This window comes from Oncorhynchus mykiss, chromosome 11 (genome assembly GCF_057628025.1).
Source record: "Oncorhynchus mykiss isolate SJ-2025 chromosome 11, ASM5762802v1, whole genome shotgun sequence".
Classification (NCBI taxonomy): Eukaryota; Metazoa; Chordata; class Actinopteri; order Salmoniformes; family Salmonidae; genus Oncorhynchus; species Oncorhynchus mykiss.
The window spans coordinates 17653711-17671718 of record NC_143032.1 but is presented as its reverse complement, the minus strand read 5'-3'; the positions used below and the strand labels follow the sequence as shown (position 1 = coordinate 17671718).

The following is an 18008-nucleotide window of genomic DNA, read 5'->3' as shown; positions in this document are numbered from 1 at the left end:
TGAAGGGGTCCATATTTGGAAGCAGAGTGACAGAGTCAGTACTTGGATGCAGAGTGACAGAGTCAATATTTGGATGCAGAGTCACAGAGTCAGTACTTGGATGCAGAGTGACAGAGTCAGTATTTGGATGCAGAGTGACAGAGTCGGTATTTGGAAGCAGAGTGACAGAGTCAGTACTTGGATGCAGAGTGACAGAGTCAGTATTTGGAAGCAGAGTGACAGAATCAGTATTTGGATGCAGAGTGACAGAGTTAGTATTTGGATGCAGAGTGACAGAGTCAGTATTTTGATGCAGAGTGACAGAGTCAGTACTTGGATGCAGAGTGACAGAGTCAGTATTTGGATGCAGAGTGACAGAGTCGGTATTTGGAAGCAGAGTGACAGAGTCAGTACTTGGATGCAGAGTGACAGAGTCATTATTTCGAAGCAGAGTGACAGAGTCAGTATTTGGATGCAGAGTGACAGAGTCAGTATTTGGATGCAGCGTGACAGAGTCAGTATTTTGAAGCAGTGACAGAGTCAGTATTTGGAAGCAGATTGACAGAGTCAGTACTTGGATGCAGAGTGACAGAGTCAGTATTTGGAAGCAGAGTGACAGAGTCAGTATTTGGGTGCAGAGTGACAGAGTCAGTATTTGGATGCCGAGTGACAGAGTCAGTATTTGGAAGCAGAGTGACAGAGTCAGTATTTGAGTGCAGAATGACAGAGTCAGTGTTTGGGTGCAGAGTGACAGAGTCAGTATTTGGATGCAGAGTGACAGAGTCAGTATTTGGATGCAGAGTGATAGAGTCAGTATTTGGGTGCAGAGTGACAGTGTCAGTATTTTGAAGCAGTGACAGAGTCAGTATTTGCATGCAGAGTAACAGAGTCAGTATTTGGATGCAGAGTGACAGAGTCAGTATTTGGATGCAGAGTGACAGAGTCAGTATTTGGAAGCAGTGTGACAGAGTCAGTATTTGGATGCAGAGTGACAGAGTCAGTATTTGGAAGCAGAGTGGCAGAGTCAGTATTTGGATGCAGAGTGACAGAGTCAGTATTTGGAAGCAGAGTGACAGAGTCAGTACTTGGATGCAGAGTGACAGAGTCAGAATTTCGAAGCAGAGTGACAGAGGCAGTATTTGGATGCAGAGTGACAGAGTCAGTATTTGGATGCAGAGTGACAGAGTCAGTATTTGGAAGCAGAGTGACAGAGTCAGTATTTTGAAGCAGAGTGACAGAGTCAGTATTTGGATGCAGAGTGACAGAGGCAGTATTTGGATGCAGAGTGACAGAGTCGGTATTTGGAAGCAGAGTGACAGAGTCAGTACTTGGATGCAGAGTGACAGAGTCAGTATTTGGATGCAGAGTGACAGAGTCAGTATTTGGAAGCAGAGTGACAGAGTCAGTATTTGGAAGCAGAGTGACAGAGTCAGTACTTGGATGCAGAGTGACAGAGTCAGTATTTGGATGCAGAGTGACAGAGTCGGTATTTGGAAGCAGAGTGACAGAGTCAGTACTTGGATGCAGAGTGACAGAGTCAGTATTTGGAAGCAGAGTGACAGAATCAGTATTTGGATGCAGAGTGACAGAGTTAGTATTTGGATGCAGAGTGACAGAGTCAGTATTTGGAAGCAGAGTGACAGAGTCAGTACTTGGATGCAGAGTGACAGAGTCAGTATTTGCATGCAGAGTGACAGAGTCGGTATTTGGAAGCAGAGTGACAGAGTCAGTACTTGGATGCAGAGTGACAGAGTCATTATTTCGAAGCAGAATGACAGAGTCAGTATTTGGATGCAGAGTGACAGAGTCAGTATTTGGATGCAGAGTGACAGAGTCAGTATTTTGAAGCAGTGACAGAGTCAGTATTTGGAAGCAGATTGACAGAGTCAGTATTGGATGCAGAGTGACAGAGTCAGTATTTGGAAGCAGAGTGACAGAGTCAGTATTTGGGTGCAGAGTGACAGAGTCAGTATTTGGATGCCGAGTGACAGAGTCAGTATTTGGAAGCAGAGTGACAGAGTCAGTATTTGAGTGCAGAATGACAGAGTCAGTATTTGGGTGCAGAGTGACAGAGTCAGTATTTGGATGCAGAGTGACAGAGTCAGTATTTGGATGCAGAGTGATAGAGTCAGTATTTGGGTGCAGAGTGACAGTGTCAGTATTTTGAAGCAGTGACAGAGTCAGTATTTGCATGCAGAGTAACAGAGTCAGTATTTGGATGCAGAGTGACAGAGTCAGTATTTGGATGCAGAGTGACAGAGTCAGTATTTGGAAGCAGTGTGACAGAGTCAGTATTTGGATGCAGAGTGACAGAGTCAGTATTTGGAAGCAGAGTGACAGAGTCAGTATTTGGATGCAGAGTGACAGAGTCAGTTTTTGGATGCAGAGTGACAGAGTCAGTATTTGGAAGCAGAGTGACAGAGTCAGTATTTGGATGCAGAGTGACAGTGTCAGTATTTAGAAGCAGGGTGACAGAGTCAGTATTTGGATGCAGAGTGACAGAGTCAGTATTTGAGTGCAGAGTGACAGAGTCAGTATTTGGGTGCAGAGTGACAGAGTCAGTATTTGGATGCAGAGTGACAGATTCAGTATTTGGATGCAGAGTGATAGAGTCAGTGTTTGCGTGCAGAGTGACAGTGTCAGTATTTTGAAGCAGTGACAGAGTCAGTATTTGGATGCAGAGTAACAGAGTCAGTATTTGGATGCAGAGTGACAGAGTCAGTATTTGGATGCAGAGTGACAGAGTCAGTATTTGGATGCAGAGTGACAGAGTCAGTATTTTGAAGCAGAGTGACAGAGTGAGTATTTGGAAGCAGAGTGACAGAGTCAGTATTTGGGTGCAGAGTTACAGAGTCAGTATTTTGAAGCAGAGTGACAGAGTCAGTATTTTGAAGCAGAGTGACAGAGTCAGTATTTGGATGCAGAGTGACAGAGTCAGTATTTTGAAGCAGAGTGACAGAGTCAGTACTTGGATGCAGAGTGACAGAGTCAGTATTTGGATGCAGAGTGACAGTGTCAGTATTTGGATGCAGAGTGACAGAGTCAGTATTTGGAAGCAGAGTGACAAAGTCAGTACTTGGATGCAGAGTGACAGAGACAGTATTTGGATGCAGAGTGACAGAGTCAGTATTTGGAAGCAGAGTGACAGAGTCAATACTTGGATGCAGAGTGACAGAGTCAGTATTTCGAAGTAGAGTGACAAAGTCAGTACTTGGATGCAGAGTGACAGAGACAGTATTTGGATGCAGAGTGACAGAGTCAGTATTTGGGTGCAGAGTGACAGAGTCAGTATTTGGATGCAGAATGACAGTCAGTATTTGGAAGCAGAGTGACAGAGTCAGTATTTGGATGCAGAGTGACAGAGTCGGTATTTGGAAGCAGAGTGACAGAGTCAGTACTTGGATGCAGAGTGACAGAGTCATTATTTCGAAGCAGAGTGACAGAGTCAGTATTTGGATGCAGAGTGACAGAGTCAGTATTTGGATGCAGCGTGACAGAGTCAGTATTTTGAAGCAGTGACAGAGTCAGTATTTGGAAGCAGATTGACAGAGTCAGTACTTGGATGCAGAGTGACAGAGTCAGTATTTGGAAGCAGAGTGACAGAGTCAGTATTTGGGTGCAGAGTGACAGAGTCAGTATTTGGATGCCGAGTGACAGAGTCAGTATTTGGAAGCAGAGTGACAGAGTCAGTATTTGAGTGCAGAATGACAGAGTCAGTGTTTGGGTGCAGAGTGACAGAGTCAGTATTTGGATGCAGAGTGACAGAGTCAGTATTTGGATGCAGAGTGATAGAGTCAGTATTTGGGTGCAGAGTGACAGTGTCAGTATTTTGAAGCAGTGACAGAGTCAGTATTTGCATGCAGAGTAACAGAGTCAGTATTTGGATGCAGAGTGACAGAGTCAGTATTTGGATGCAGAGTGACAGAGTCAGTATTTGGAAGCAGTGTGACAGAGTCAGTATTTGGATGCAGAGTGACAGAGTCAGTATTTGGAAGCAGAGTGGCAGAGTCAGTATTTGGATGCAGAGTGACAGAGTCAGTATTTGGAAGCAGAGTGACAGAGTCAGTACTTGGATGCAGAGTGACAGAGTCAGAATTTCGAAGCAGAGTGACAGAGGCAGTATTTGGATGCAGAGTGACAGAGTCAGTATTTGGATGCAGAGTGACAGAGTCAGTATTTGGAAGCAGAGTGACAGAGTCAGTATTTTGAAGCAGAGTGACAGAGTCAGTATTTGGATGCAGAGTGACAGAGGCAGTATTTGGATGCAGAGTGACAGAGTCGGTATTTGGAAGCAGAGTGACAGAGTCAGTACTTGGATGCAGAGTGACAGAGTCAGTATTTGGATGCAGAGTGACAGAGTCAGTATTTGGAAGCAGAGTGACAGAGTCAGTATTTGGAAGCAGAGTGACAGAGTCAGTACTTGGATGCAGAGTGACAGAGTCAGTATTTGGATGCAGAGTGACAGAGTCGGTATTTGGAAGCAGAGTGACAGAGTCAGTACTTGGATGCAGAGTGACAGAGTCAGTATTTGGAAGCAGAGTGACAGAATCAGTATTTGGATGCAGAGTGACAGAGTTAGTATTTGGATGCAGAGTGACAGAGTCAGTATTTGGAAGCAGAGTGACAGAGTCAGTACTTGGATGCAGAGTGACAGAGTCAGTATTTGCATGCAGAGTGACAGAGTCGGTATTTGGAAGCAGAGTGACAGAGTCAGTACTTGGATGCAGAGTGACAGAGTCATTATTTCGAAGCAGAATGACAGAGTCAGTATTTGGATGCAGAGTGACAGAGTCAGTATTTGGATGCAGAGTGACAGAGTCAGTATTTTGAAGCAGTGACAGAGTCAGTATTTGGAAGCAGATTGACAGAGTCAGTATTGGATGCAGAGTGACAGAGTCAGTATTTGGAAGCAGAGTGACAGAGTCAGTATTTGGGTGCAGAGTGACAGAGTCAGTATTTGGATGCCGAGTGACAGAGTCAGTATTTGGAAGCAGAGTGACAGAGTCAGTATTTGAGTGCAGAATGACAGAGTCAGTATTTGGGTGCAGAGTGACAGAGTCAGTATTTGGATGCAGAGTGACAGAGTCAGTATTTGGATGCAGAGTGATAGAGTCAGTATTTGGGTGCAGAGTGACAGTGTCAGTATTTTGAAGCAGTGACAGAGTCAGTATTTGCATGCAGAGTAACAGAGTCAGTATTTGGATGCAGAGTGACAGAGTCAGTATTTGGATGCAGAGTGACAGAGTCAGTATTTGGAAGCAGTGTGACAGAGTCAGTATTTGGATGCAGAGTGACAGAGTCAGTATTTGGAAGCAGAGTGACAGAGTCAGTATTTGGATGCAGAGTGACAGAGTCAGTTTTTGGATGCAGAGTGACAGAGTCAGTATTTGGAAGCAGAGTGACAGAGTCAGTATTTGGATGCAGAGTGACAGTGTCAGTATTTAGAAGCAGGGTGACAGAGTCAGTATTTGGATGCAGAGTGACAGAGTCAGTATTTGAGTGCAGAGTGACAGAGTCAGTATTTGGGTGCAGAGTGACAGAGTCAGTATTTGGATGCAGAGTGACAGATTCAGTATTTGGATGCAGAGTGATAGAGTCAGTGTTTGCGTGCAGAGTGACAGTGTCAGTATTTTGAAGCAGTGACAGAGTCAGTATTTGGATGCAGAGTAACAGAGTCAGTATTTGGATGCAGAGTGACAGAGTCAGTATTTGGATGCAGAGTGACAGAGTCAGTATTTGGATGCAGAGTGACAGAGTCAGTATTTTGAAGCAGAGTGACAGAGTGAGTATTTGGAAGCAGAGTGACAGAGTCAGTATTTGGGTGCAGAGTTACAGAGTCAGTATTTTGAAGCAGAGTGACAGAGTCAGTATTTTGAAGCAGAGTGACAGAGTCAGTATTTGGATGCAGAGTGACAGAGTCAGTATTTTGAAGCAGAGTGACAGAGTCAGTACTTGGATGCAGAGTGACAGAGTCAGTATTTGGAAGCAGAGTGACAAAGTCAGTACTTGGATGCAGAGTGACAGAGACAGTATTTGGATGCAGAGTGACAGAGTCAGTATTTGGAAGCAGAGTGACAGAGTCAATACTTGGATGCAGAGTGACAGAGTCAGTATTTCGAAGTAGAGTGACAAAGTCAGTACTTGGATGCAGAGTGACAGAGACAGTATTTGGATGCAGAGTGACAGAGTCAGTATTTGGGTGCAGAGTGACAGAGTCAGTATTTGGATGCAGAATGACAGTCAGTATTTGGAAGCAGAGTGACAGAGTCAGTATTTGGATGCAGAGTGACAGAGTCAGTATTTGGATGCAGAGTGACAGAGTCAGTATTTGGAAGCAGAGTGACAGAGTCAGTACTTGGATGCAGAGTGACAGAGTCAGTATTTGGATGCAGAGTGACAGTGTCAGTATTTGGATGCAGAGTGACAGAGTCAGTATTTTGAAGCAGAGTGACAGAGTCAGTATTTGGATGCAGAGTGACAGAGTCAGTATTTGGATGCAAATTGACAGAGTCAGTATTTGGAAGCAGAGTGACAGAGTCAGTATTTGGATGCAGAGTGACAGAGTCAGTATTTGGATGCAGAGTTCAGAGTCAGTATTTGGAAGCAGAGTGTCAGAGTCAATACTTGGATGCAGAGTGACAGAGTCAGTATTTCGAAGCAGAGTGACAGAGTCAGTATTTGGATGCAGAGTGACAGAGTCAGTATTTGGGTGCAGAGTGACAGAGTCAGTATTTGGATGCAGAGTGACAGTCAGTATTTGGAGGCACAGTGACAGAGTCAGTATTTGGATGCAGAGTGACAGAGTCAGTATTTGGATGCAGAGTGACAGAGTCAGTATTTGGAAGCAGAGTGACAGAGTCAGTACTTGGATGCAGAGTGACAGTGTCAGTATTTGGGTGCAGACTGACAGAGTCAGTATTTGGATGCAGAGTGACAGATTCAGTTTTTGGGTGCAGAGTGACAGAGTCAGTATTTTGGTGCAGAGTGACAGAGTCAGTATTTGGATGCAGAGTGACAGAGTCAGTATTTGGATGCAGAGTGATAGAGTCAGTATTTGGGTGCAGAGTGACAGTGTCAGTATTTTGAAGCAGTGACAGAGTCAGTATTTGGATGCAGAGTAACAGAGTCAGTATTTGGATGCAGAGTGACAGAGTCAGTATTTGGATGCAGAGTGACAGAGTCAGTATTTGGGTGCAGAGTGACAGAGTCAGTATTTGGATGCAGAGTGACAGAGTCAGTATTTTCAAGCAGTGACAGAGTCAGTATTTGGATGCAGAGTGACAGAGTCAGTATTTGGGTGCAGAGTGACATAGTCAGTATTTGGGTGCAGAGTGACAGGGTCAGTATTTTGATGCAGAGTGACAGAGTCAGTATTTGGATGCAGAGTGACAGAGTCAGTATTTGGAAGCAGAGTGACAGAGTCAGTATTTGGAAGCAGAGTGACAGAGTCAGTATTTGGATGCAGAGTGACAGAGTCAGTATTTGGGTGCAGAGTGACAGAGTCAGTATTTTCAAGCAGTGACAGAGTTAGTATTTGGATGCAGAGTGACAGAGTCAGTATTTGGATGCAGAGTGACAGAGTCAGTATTTGGATGCAGAGTGACAGAGTCAGTATTTGGGTGCAGAGTGACAGAGTCAGTATTTGGATGCAGAGTGACAGAGTCAGTATTTTCAAGCAGTGACAGAGTCAGTATTTGGATGCAGAGTGACAGAGTCAGTATTTGGGTGCAGAGTGACATAGTCAGTATTTGGGTGCAGAGTGACAGGGTCAGTATTTTGATGCAGAGTGACAGAGTCAGTATTTGGATGCAGAGTGACAGATTCAGTATTTGGAAGCAGAGTGACAGAGTCAGTACTTGGATGCAGAGTGACAGAGTCAGTATTTGGATGCAGAGTGACAGAGTCAGTATTTGGAAGCAGAGTGACAGAGTCAGTACTTGGATGCAGAGTGACAGAGTCAGAATTTCGAAGCAGAGTGACAGAGGCAGTATTTGGATGCAGAGTGACAGAGTCAGTATTTGGATGCAGAGTGACAGAGTCAGTATTTGGAAGCAGAGTGACAGAGTCAGTATTTTGAAGCAGAGTGACAGAGTCAGTATTTGGATGCAGAGTGACAGAGTCAGTATTTTGAAGCAGTGAAGGGGTCCATATTTGGAAGCAGAGTGACAGAGTCAGTACTTGGATGCAGAGTGACAGAGTCAGTATTTGGATGCAGAGTGACAGAGTCAGTACTTGGATGCAGAGTGACAGAGTCAGTATTTGGATGCAGAGTGACAGAGTCGGTATTTGGAAGCAGAGTGACAGAGTCAGTACTTGGATGCAGAGTGACAGAGTCAGTATTTGGAAGCAGAGTGACAGAATCAGTATTTGGATGCAGAGTGACAGAGTTAGTATTTGGATGCAGAGTGACAGAGTCAGTATTTTGATGCAGAGTGACAGAGTCAGTACTTGGATGCAGAGTGACAGAGTCAGTATTTGGATGCAGAGTGACAGAGTCGGTATTTGGAAGCAGAGTGACAGAGTCAGTACTTGGATGCAGAGTGACAGAGTCATTATTTCGAAGCAGAGTGACAGAGTCAGTATTTGGATGCAGAGTGACAGAGTCAGTATTTGGATGCAGCGTGACAGAGTCAGTATTTTGAAGCAGTGACAGAGTCAGTATTTGGAAGCAGATTGACAGAGTCAGTACTTGGATGCAGAGTGACAGAGTCAGTATTTGGAAGCAGAGTGACAGAGTCAGTATTTGGGTGCAGAGTGACAGAGTCAGTATTTGGATGCCGAGTGACAGAGTCAGTATTTGGAAGCAGAGTGACAGAGTCAGTATTTGAGTGCAGAATGACAGAGTCAGTGTTTGGGTGCAGAGTGACAGAGTCAGTATTTGGATGCAGAGTGACAGAGTCAGTATTTGGATGCAGAGTGATAGAGTCAGTATTTGGGTGCAGAGTGACAGTGTCAGTATTTTGAAGCAGTGACAGAGTCAGTATTTGCATGCAGAGTAACAGAGTCAGTATTTGGATGCAGAGTGACAGAGTCAGTATTTGGATGCAGAGTGACAGAGTCAGTATTTGGAAGCAGTGTGACAGAGTCAGTATTTGGATGCAGAGTGACAGAGTCAGTATTTGGAAGCAGAGTGACAGAGTCAGTATTTGGATGCAGAGTGACAGAGTCAGTATTTGGAAGCAGAGTGACAGAGTCAGTACTTGGATGCAGAGTGACAGAGTCAGAATTTCGAAGCAGAGTGACAGAGGCAGTATTTGGATGCAGAGTGACAGAGTCAGTATTTGGATGCAGAGTGACAGAGTCAGTATTTGGAAGCAGAGTGACAGAGTCAGTATTTTGAAGCAGAGTGACAGAGTCAGTATTTGGATGCAGAGTGACAGAGGCAGTATTTGGATGCAGAGTGACAGAGTCGGTATTTGGAAGCAGAGTGACAGAGTCAGTACTTGGATGCAGAGTGACAGAGTCAGTATTTGGATGCAGAGTGACAGAGTCAGTATTTGGATGCAGAGTGACAGAGTCAGTATTTGGAAGCAGAGTGACAGAGTCAGTACTTGGATGCAGAGTGACAGAGTCAGTATTTGGATGCAGAGTGACAGAGTCGGTATTTGGAAGCAGAGTGACAGAGTCAGTACTTGGATGCAGAGTGACAGAGTCAGTATTTGGAAGCAGAGTGACAGAATCAGTATTTGGATGCAGAGTGACAGAGTTAGTATTTGGATGCAGAGTGACAGAGTCAGTATTTGGAAGCAGAGTGACAGAGTCAGTACTTGGATGCAGAGTGACAGAGTCAGTATTTGCATGCAGAGTGACAGAGTCGGTATTTGGAAGCAGAGTGACAGAGTCAGTACTTGGATGCAGAGTGACAGAGTCATTATTTCGAAGCAGAGTGACAGAGTCAGTATTTGGATGCAGAGTGACAGAGTCAGTATTTGGATGCAGAGTGACAGAGTCAGTATTTTGAAGCAGTGACAGAGTCAGTATTTGGAAGCAGATTGACAGAGTCAGTATTGGATGCAGAGTGACAGAGTCAGTATTTGGAAGCAGAGTGACAGAGTCAGTATTTGGGTGCAGAGTGACAGAGTCAGTATTTGGATGCCGAGTGACAGAGTCAGTATTTGGAAGCAGAGTGACAGAGTCAGTATTTGAGTGCAGAATGACAGAGTCAGTATTTGGGTGCAGAGTGACAGAGTCAGTATTTGGATGCAGAGTGACAGAGTCAGTATTTGGATGCAGAGTGATAGAGTCAGTATTTGGGTGCAGAGTGACAGTGTCAGTATTTTGAAGCAGTGACAGAGTCAGTATTTGCATGCAGAGTAACAGAGTCAGTATTTGGATGCAGAGTGACAGAGTCAGTATTTGGATGCAGAGTGACAGAGTCAGTATTTGGAAGCAGTGTGACAGAGTCAGTATTTGGATGCAGAGTGACAGAGTCAGTATTTGGAAGCAGAGTGACAGAGTCAGTATTTGGATGCAGAGTGACAGAGTCAGTTTTTGGATGCAGAGTGACAGAGTCAGTATTTGGAAGCAGAGTGACAGAGTCAGTATTTGGATGCAGAGTGACAGTGTCAGTATTTAGAAGCAGGGTGACAGAGTCAGTATTTGGATGCAGAGTGACAGAGTCAGTATTTGAGTGCAGAGTGACAGAGTCAGTATTTGGGTGCAGAGTGACAGAGTCAGTATTTGGATGCAGAGTGACAGATTCAGTATTTGGATGCAGAGTGATAGAGTCAGTATTTGCGTGCAGAGTGACAGTGTCAGTATTTTGAAGCAGTGACAGAGTCAGTATTTGGATGCAGAGTAACAGAGTCAGTATTTGGATGCAGAGTGACAGAGTCAGTATTTGGATGCAGAGTGACAGAGTCAGTATTTGGATGCAGAGTGACAGAGTCAGTATTTTGAAGCAGAGTGACAGAGTGAGTATTTGGAAGCAGAGTGACAGAGTCAGTATTTGGGTGCAGAGTTACAGAGTCAGTATTTTGAAGCAGAGTGACAGAGTCAGTATTTTGAAGCAGAGTGACAGAGTCAGTATTTGGATGCAGAGTGACAGAGTCAGTATTTTGAAGCAGAGTGACAGAGTCAGTACTTGGATGCAGAGTGACAGAGTCAGTATTTGGATGCAGAGTGACAGTGTCAGTATTTGGATGCAGAGTGACAGAGTCAGTATTTGGAAGCAGAGTGACAAAGTCAGTACTTGGATGCAGAGTGACAGAGACAGTATTTGGATGCAGAGTGACAGAGTCAGTATTTGGAAGCAGAGTGACAGAGTCAATACTTGGATGCAGAGTGACAGAGTCAGTATTTCGAAGTAGAGTGACAAAGTCAGTACTTGGATGCAGAGTGACAGAGACAGTATTTGGATGCAGAGTGACAGAGTCAGTATTTGGGTGCAGAGTGACAGAGTCAGTATTTGGATGCAGAATGACAGTCAGTATTTGGAAGCAGAGTGACAGAGTCAGTATTTGGATGCAGAGTGACAGAGTCAGTATTTGGATGCAGAGTGACAGAGTCAGTATTTGGAAGCAGAGTGACAGAGTCAGTACTTGGATGCAGAGTGACAGAGTCAGTATTTGGATGCAGAGTGACAGTGTCAGTATTTGGATGCAGAGTGACAGAGTCAGTATTTTGAAGCAGAGTGACAGAGTCAGTATTTGGATGCAGAGTGACAGAGTCAGTATTTGGATGCAAATTGACAGAGTCAGTATTTGGAAGCAGAGTGACAGAGTCAGTATTTGGATGCAGAGTGACAGAGTCAGTATTTGGATGCAGAGTGACAGAGTCAGTATTTGGAAGCAGAGTGTCAGAGTCAATACTTGGATGCAGAGTGACAGAGTCAGTATTTCGAAGCAGAGTGACAGAGTCAGTATTTGGATGCAGAGTGACAGAGTCAGTATTTGGGTGCAGAGTGACAGAGTCAGTATTTGGATGCAGAGTGACAGTCAGTATTTGGAGGCAGAGTGACAGAGTCAGTATTTGGATGCAGAGTGACAGAGTCAGTATTTGGATGCAGAGTGACAGAGTCAGTATTTGGAAGCAGAGTGACAGAGTCAGTACTTGGATGCAGAGTGACAGTGTCAGTATTTGGGTGCAGAGTGACAGAGTCAGTATTTGGATGCAGAGTGACAGAGTCAGTATTTGGAAGCAGAGTGACAAAGTCAGTACTTGGATGCAGAGTGACAGAGACAGTATTTGGAAGCAGAGTGACAGAGTCAGTATTTGGATGCAGAGTGACAGAGTCAGTATTTGGATGCAGAGTGACATTGTCATTACTTGGATGCAGAGTGACAGAGTCAGTATTTTGAAGCAGAGTGACAGTGTCAGTATTTGGATGCAGAGTGACAGAGTCAGTATTTGGGTGCAGAGTGACAGAGTCAGTATTTGGAAGCAGAGTGACAGAGTCAGTATTTGGGTGCAGAGTGACAGAGTCAGTATTTGGGTGCAGAGTTACAGAGTCAGTATTTGGAAGCAGAGTGACAGAGTCAGTATTTGGAAGCAGAGTGACAGAGTCAGTATTTGGAAGCAGAGTGACAGAGTCAGTATTTGGAAGCAGAGTGACAGAGTCAGTATTTGGAAGCAGAGTGACAGAGTCAGTATTTGGGTGCAGAGTTACAGAGTCAGTATTTGGATGCAGAGTGACAGCCACTGTGAAATTGCCTGCTAGAAAAGTTACATCACATTACTTAATGTAGTTCCCTTTATTCACACTTCCAGAAATGTAATTTATCATCTGTCCTTCAGAAGTCAGAAAACACACACTCACACACACACACACTCACTCACACACTCACACTCACACACACACTCACACACACTCACACTCACTCACTCACACACACACACACACTCACACTCACTCACTCACTCACTCACTCACTCACTCACACACTCACACTTACTCTCACACTCACTCACACACACACTCACACACAGAGCTGATCTCCACGGTGCTGACTGGGTACATCAACACTTTATGCATTACTGTCTCTTTTTCTCTCTCCACCCTCTCTCTCCTACTTTCCCATCCTCCCCTCCTCCTCTCTCTCCTCTGTCTCTCTCTCTCTCTCTCTCTCTCTCTCTCTCTCTCTCTCTCTCTCTCTCTCTCTCTCTCTCTCTCTCTCTCTCTCTCTCTCTCTCTCTCTCTCTCTCTCTAGCGGTGTTTGAACAGAGTTGTGAGGCGTATAAACACCTGGGAAGATCTTCAGACACATACTGGATAGATCCGGATGGGAGTGGGCCACTCGGACCTTTCAAAGTCAACTGCAACATGACAGGTGTGTTTGCGTGAACGGATTAGTTAATATTACAATAAGCGAACGGATTACAATAAAGTCCATTGCCTAACAGTAAACACCATTCATTTGCGAACACTCCCACATTTTTCAACTTTATTATTAGAAGTCGTTCCCTGCCTTGCAACATGAAAGGTAAAGAGACCAAAGGATTACAAAAAGAAAGTTCTGTACATCGTAAAAATGTAGTCCTCTAACTCCTTCAATAAACCATGAAAGAACAGAGGCCAGACAGACAGAGCACGGTGAGTTTTCTATTCCAGTCCAGGTGTGACCCCAAGGACCTGAGAGATGACAAGATGCCCTCGCTTCTTTTCTCCTCCTAGACCGTCTTAACCTGTTCGTTGCCAAGGCAACCTGGTTCTGCGGATACAGCCTTTAACATTTATCTGTAACCACCAAAACACACACATACGTAGACACATGTAAACACACACACACTTGCCTTGACCATACAGTGGGGCAAAAAAAGTATTTAGTCAGCCACCAATTGTGCAAGTTCTCCCTCTTAAAAAGATGAGAGAGGCCTGTAATTTGAGTGAGAGAACTTGCACAATTGGTGGCTGACTAAATACTTTTTTGCCCCACTGTATATCAGATCAACCACGGCACCACAGCTTCTCATATTATAAGAATACAGTACCTTCACAAAGTATTCACACCACTTTACTTTTTCCTACATTTTTTGCATTACAACCTGAATTTTAAATTGATTAAATTGAGATTGTTTTTCACTGGCCTACACAAAACACCCCATAATGTCAAAGTGAAATTGTGTTGAAATATATTGAGACAATAAGTATTCAACCCCTTTGTTATGAATTTCAAACACAGATTCAACCACAAAAAAACAGAAAAGCTTTCCAATGCCTCGCAAAGAAGGGTGGAGTTATTAATTACACTTAGGATGGTGTATCAATCCACCCAGTCACTACAAAGATGCAGGCGTCCTTCCTAACTCAGATGCAGGAGAGGAAAGAAATCACTCAGGGATTTCACCATGTTGCCAATGATGACTTTAAAACAGTTTAATGGCTGTGATGGAAGAAAACTGAGGATGGATCAACTACATTGTACTTTCTCCATAATACTAACCTAAATGACAGAGTGAAAAGATGGAAGCCTGTACAGAATAAAACATATTCCAAGCATGCATCCTGTTTGCAATAAGGCACTAAAGTAAAACTGCAAAAAATGTGGCAAAAAAATAAACGTCCAGATAAAAATGTCCTGAATACAAAGCTTTATGTTTGGGGCAAATCCAACACATCACTGAGTATCACTCTTCACATTTTCTAGCTAAGTGTTGGCTGCATCATGTTATGGGTATGCTTGTCATCGGCAAGGACTTGTGAGTTTTTTTTAGGATAAAAGGAAACGGGAATAGAGCTAAACACAGGCAGACTCAACCAGGAGAGCTTAACACAGGCAGACTCAAACACAGGCAGACTAAACACAGCAGACTCAACCAGGTTTTCCTAGAGGCACAAATTCACAAACAGACACAAATGTACCTTTCGGCAGGACAATAACCTAAAGCACAAGGCGGAGTTGCTTACCAACACAACATTAAATGTTCCTGAGTGGCCTAATTACAGTTTTGACTTAAATCGAATAAAAAATATATGGCAAGACTTGAAAATGGCTGTCAACATCCAACTTGACAGAGCTTGTGGAATTTAAAAAATAATAATGTGCAAATATTATATAATCCAGGTGGGGAGAGCTCTTAGAGACTTACCCAGAAAGACTCACAGCTGTAATCACTCTTAGAGACTTACCCAGAAAGATTCACAGCTGTAATCACTCTTAGAGACTTACCCAGGAAGACTCACAGCTGTAATCACTCTTAGAGACTTACCCAGAAAGACTCACAGCTGTAATCACTCTTAGAGACTTACCCAGGAAGACTCACAGCTGTAATCACTCTTAGAGACTTACCCAGAAAGACTCATAGCTGTAATCAAATCAAATCAAATTTATTTATATAGCCCTTCGTACATCAGCTGATATCTCAAAGTGCTGTACAGAAACCCAGAAACCTAGAGAGGAACCAGGCTATGTGGGGTGGCCAGTCCTCATCTGGCTGTGCCGGGTGGAGTTTATAACAGAACATAGCCAAGATGTTCAAATGTTCATAAATGACCAGCATGATCGAGCATGATCGAGGCAGAACAGTTGAAACTGGAGCAGCAGCACGGTCAGGTGGACTGGGGACAGCAAGGAGTCATCATGTCAGGTAGTCCTGGGGCATGGTCCTAGGGCTCAGGTCAGTTGAAACTGGAGCAGCAGCACGGCCAGGTGGACTGGGGACAGCAAGGAGTCATCATGTCAGGTAGTCCTGGGGCATGGTCCTAGGGCTCAGGTCCTCCGAGAGAGAGAAAGAAAGAGAGAAGGAGAGAATTAGAGAACGCACACTTAGATTCACACAGGACACCGAATAGGACAGGAGAAGTACTCCAGATATAACAAACTGACCCTAGCCCCCCGACACATAAACTACTGCAGCATAAATACTGGAGGCTGAGACAGGAGGGGTCAGGAGACACTGTGGCCCCATCCGATGACACCCCCGGACAGTAATCACTCTTAGAGACTTACCCAGAAAGACTCACTGCTGTAATCATTCTTAGAGACTTACCCAGGAAGACTCACAGTTGTAATCACTCTTAGAGACTTACCCAGGAAGACTCACAGCAGTAATCACTCTTAGAGGCTTACCCAGGAAGACTCACAGCTGTAATCACTCTTAGAGACTTACCCAGAAAGACTCACAGCTGTAATCACTGCCAAAGGTGATTCTAACATGTATTGACTCGGGTGGGAATACTTATGTAATTTAGATATTTCAGTATTTCATTTTCAATAAATTTGCAAAAAGATTCTGAAAACATTGTTTATTTATTGAATTCTGGCTGTAATATAACAACATGTGGAATAAGTAAAGGGGTATCAATACCTTCTGAAGGCACTGTATATTTTAGGAGCTTTCATTCAATCAGCTGTGTTAAAGTTACGCTTTATCTCTCTCTCTTTCCCTCTCTCTTTTTTTCTCTTTTCCTCTCTCTCTCTCTTATTCTCTCTCTCTCTATCTCTCTTTGTCTCTCTCTCTCTCTATTTTCTCTCACTCTCTGACTCTCTCTCTTTCTTTCTCTCTCTCAGAAGACAAGGTGTGGACTACTGTGGTAAATAATCTACCAGCCCAGACCTCAGTGACCGGCTCTAGCAGAGAGAGACGCACTGTGCTGCAACTCAACTACAGTGCTTCTATGGAACAGGTACACACACACACACACACACACACACACACACACACACACACACACACACACACACACACACACACACACACACACACATACTGTGCCATTCGATGGCTGTTCATTGTGTCTTTCAGTTAAGTATTTCATCCCACCCTACTCTCATTTTCTTTCCTGTTAACTCTTTAACTTCGAGGTCATTTTCATTGACTACTGACTTGTATGTGTTTGTGTGTGTGTTTGTGTGTGTGTGTTTGTGTGTGTGTGACTGGGTCTGTGTGTATACATGCGTGTGCGTGCATGTGTTTGTAACAGGTCACAGCTATTACCACAAGTGCAGAACACTGTGAACAACACGTGTCGTACGGCTGCCTCATGTCCCGACTGCTCAACACACCCGGTAAAACAGTGTTCTATTTGTCTCTACTGCAGTGTTCTTGTCTTCTCTACTGCAGTGTTCTTGTCTTCTCTACTGCAGTGTTCTTGTCTTCTCTACTGCAGTGTTCTATTTGTCTCTACTGCAGTGTTCTTGTCTTCTCTACTGCAGTGTTCTATTTGTCTCTACTGCAGTGTTCTATTTGTCTCTACTGCAGTGTTCTTGTCTTCTCTACTGCAGTGTTCTTGTCTTCTCTACTTGTTCTTCTTCTACTGCTTGGGCTCAACTATCAGTCTGCTGTGTGTTCGTCCTCACTTATGTAGTGGGGTCATCTGGGTAGTGAGATGGAGTGGTGTTTCTCTCTCCCCCTGTTAGATTGTCACCCCTTTAGACAACCCGCTAATTAACATCTGATTATCCTATCCGTCTTCCTGCACTTTAATGTTCGACAAACCAAGGCTTTTGTTCAAGGTTGCTTCAGTTCGCTGCCCTGCTGGACTCCAAGATGAATTCCAACATTGAAATATTCACTCATGTAATGAAATATGCTCAAGGCCCTGTCTGTCTCTCACTGTGTTATTTAAAGAAGAGCCCAGCTGAGGCTGAGGACATCAATGAAATTAGTGGGAGATGAGACGTTCAGTGTGTCAGGAAGAAAGAAACTAAAGATTAGATGATGGGAGAGAAGAACTGATACATAATGGCAGTGTGTCAGGAAGAAGGACTGATACATAATGGCAGTGTGTCAGGAAGAAGGACTGACACATAATGGCAGTGTGTCAGGAAGAAGGACTGATACATAATGGCATTGTGTCAGGAAGAAGGACTGATACATAATGGCAGTGTGTCAGGAAGAAGGACTGACACATAATGGCAGTGTGTCAGGAAGAAGGACTGATACATAATGGCATTGTGTCAGGAAGAAGGACTGATACATAATGGCAGTGTGTCAGGAAGAAGGACTGACACATAATGGCAGTGTGTCAGGAAGAAGGACTGATACATAATGGCAGTGTGTCAGGAAGAAGGACTGACACATAATGGCAGTGTGTCAGGAAGAAGGACTGATACATAATGGCAGTGTGTCAGGAAGAAGGACTGACACAT

General features: G+C 44.1%; 1 protein-coding gene across 2 annotated transcripts in view; it reads left to right on the top strand.

Moving 5' to 3' along the window:
• The window catches only part of cntnap2a (contactin associated protein 2a), a 262480-nt gene that overhangs the window by 171924 nt on the left and 72548 nt on the right, over nt 1–18008 (top strand). For both annotated transcript variants that reach the window (XM_036935092.2, XM_090189632.1), the window contains exons 13-15: nt 13128–13247; nt 16428–16543; nt 16841–16925. In XM_036935092.2, the coding sequence (XP_036790987.2) occupies nt 13128–13247; nt 16428–16543; nt 16841–16925 (321 nt within the window). The remainder of the gene's footprint in view (nt 1–13127; nt 13248–16427; nt 16544–16840; nt 16926–18008) is intronic.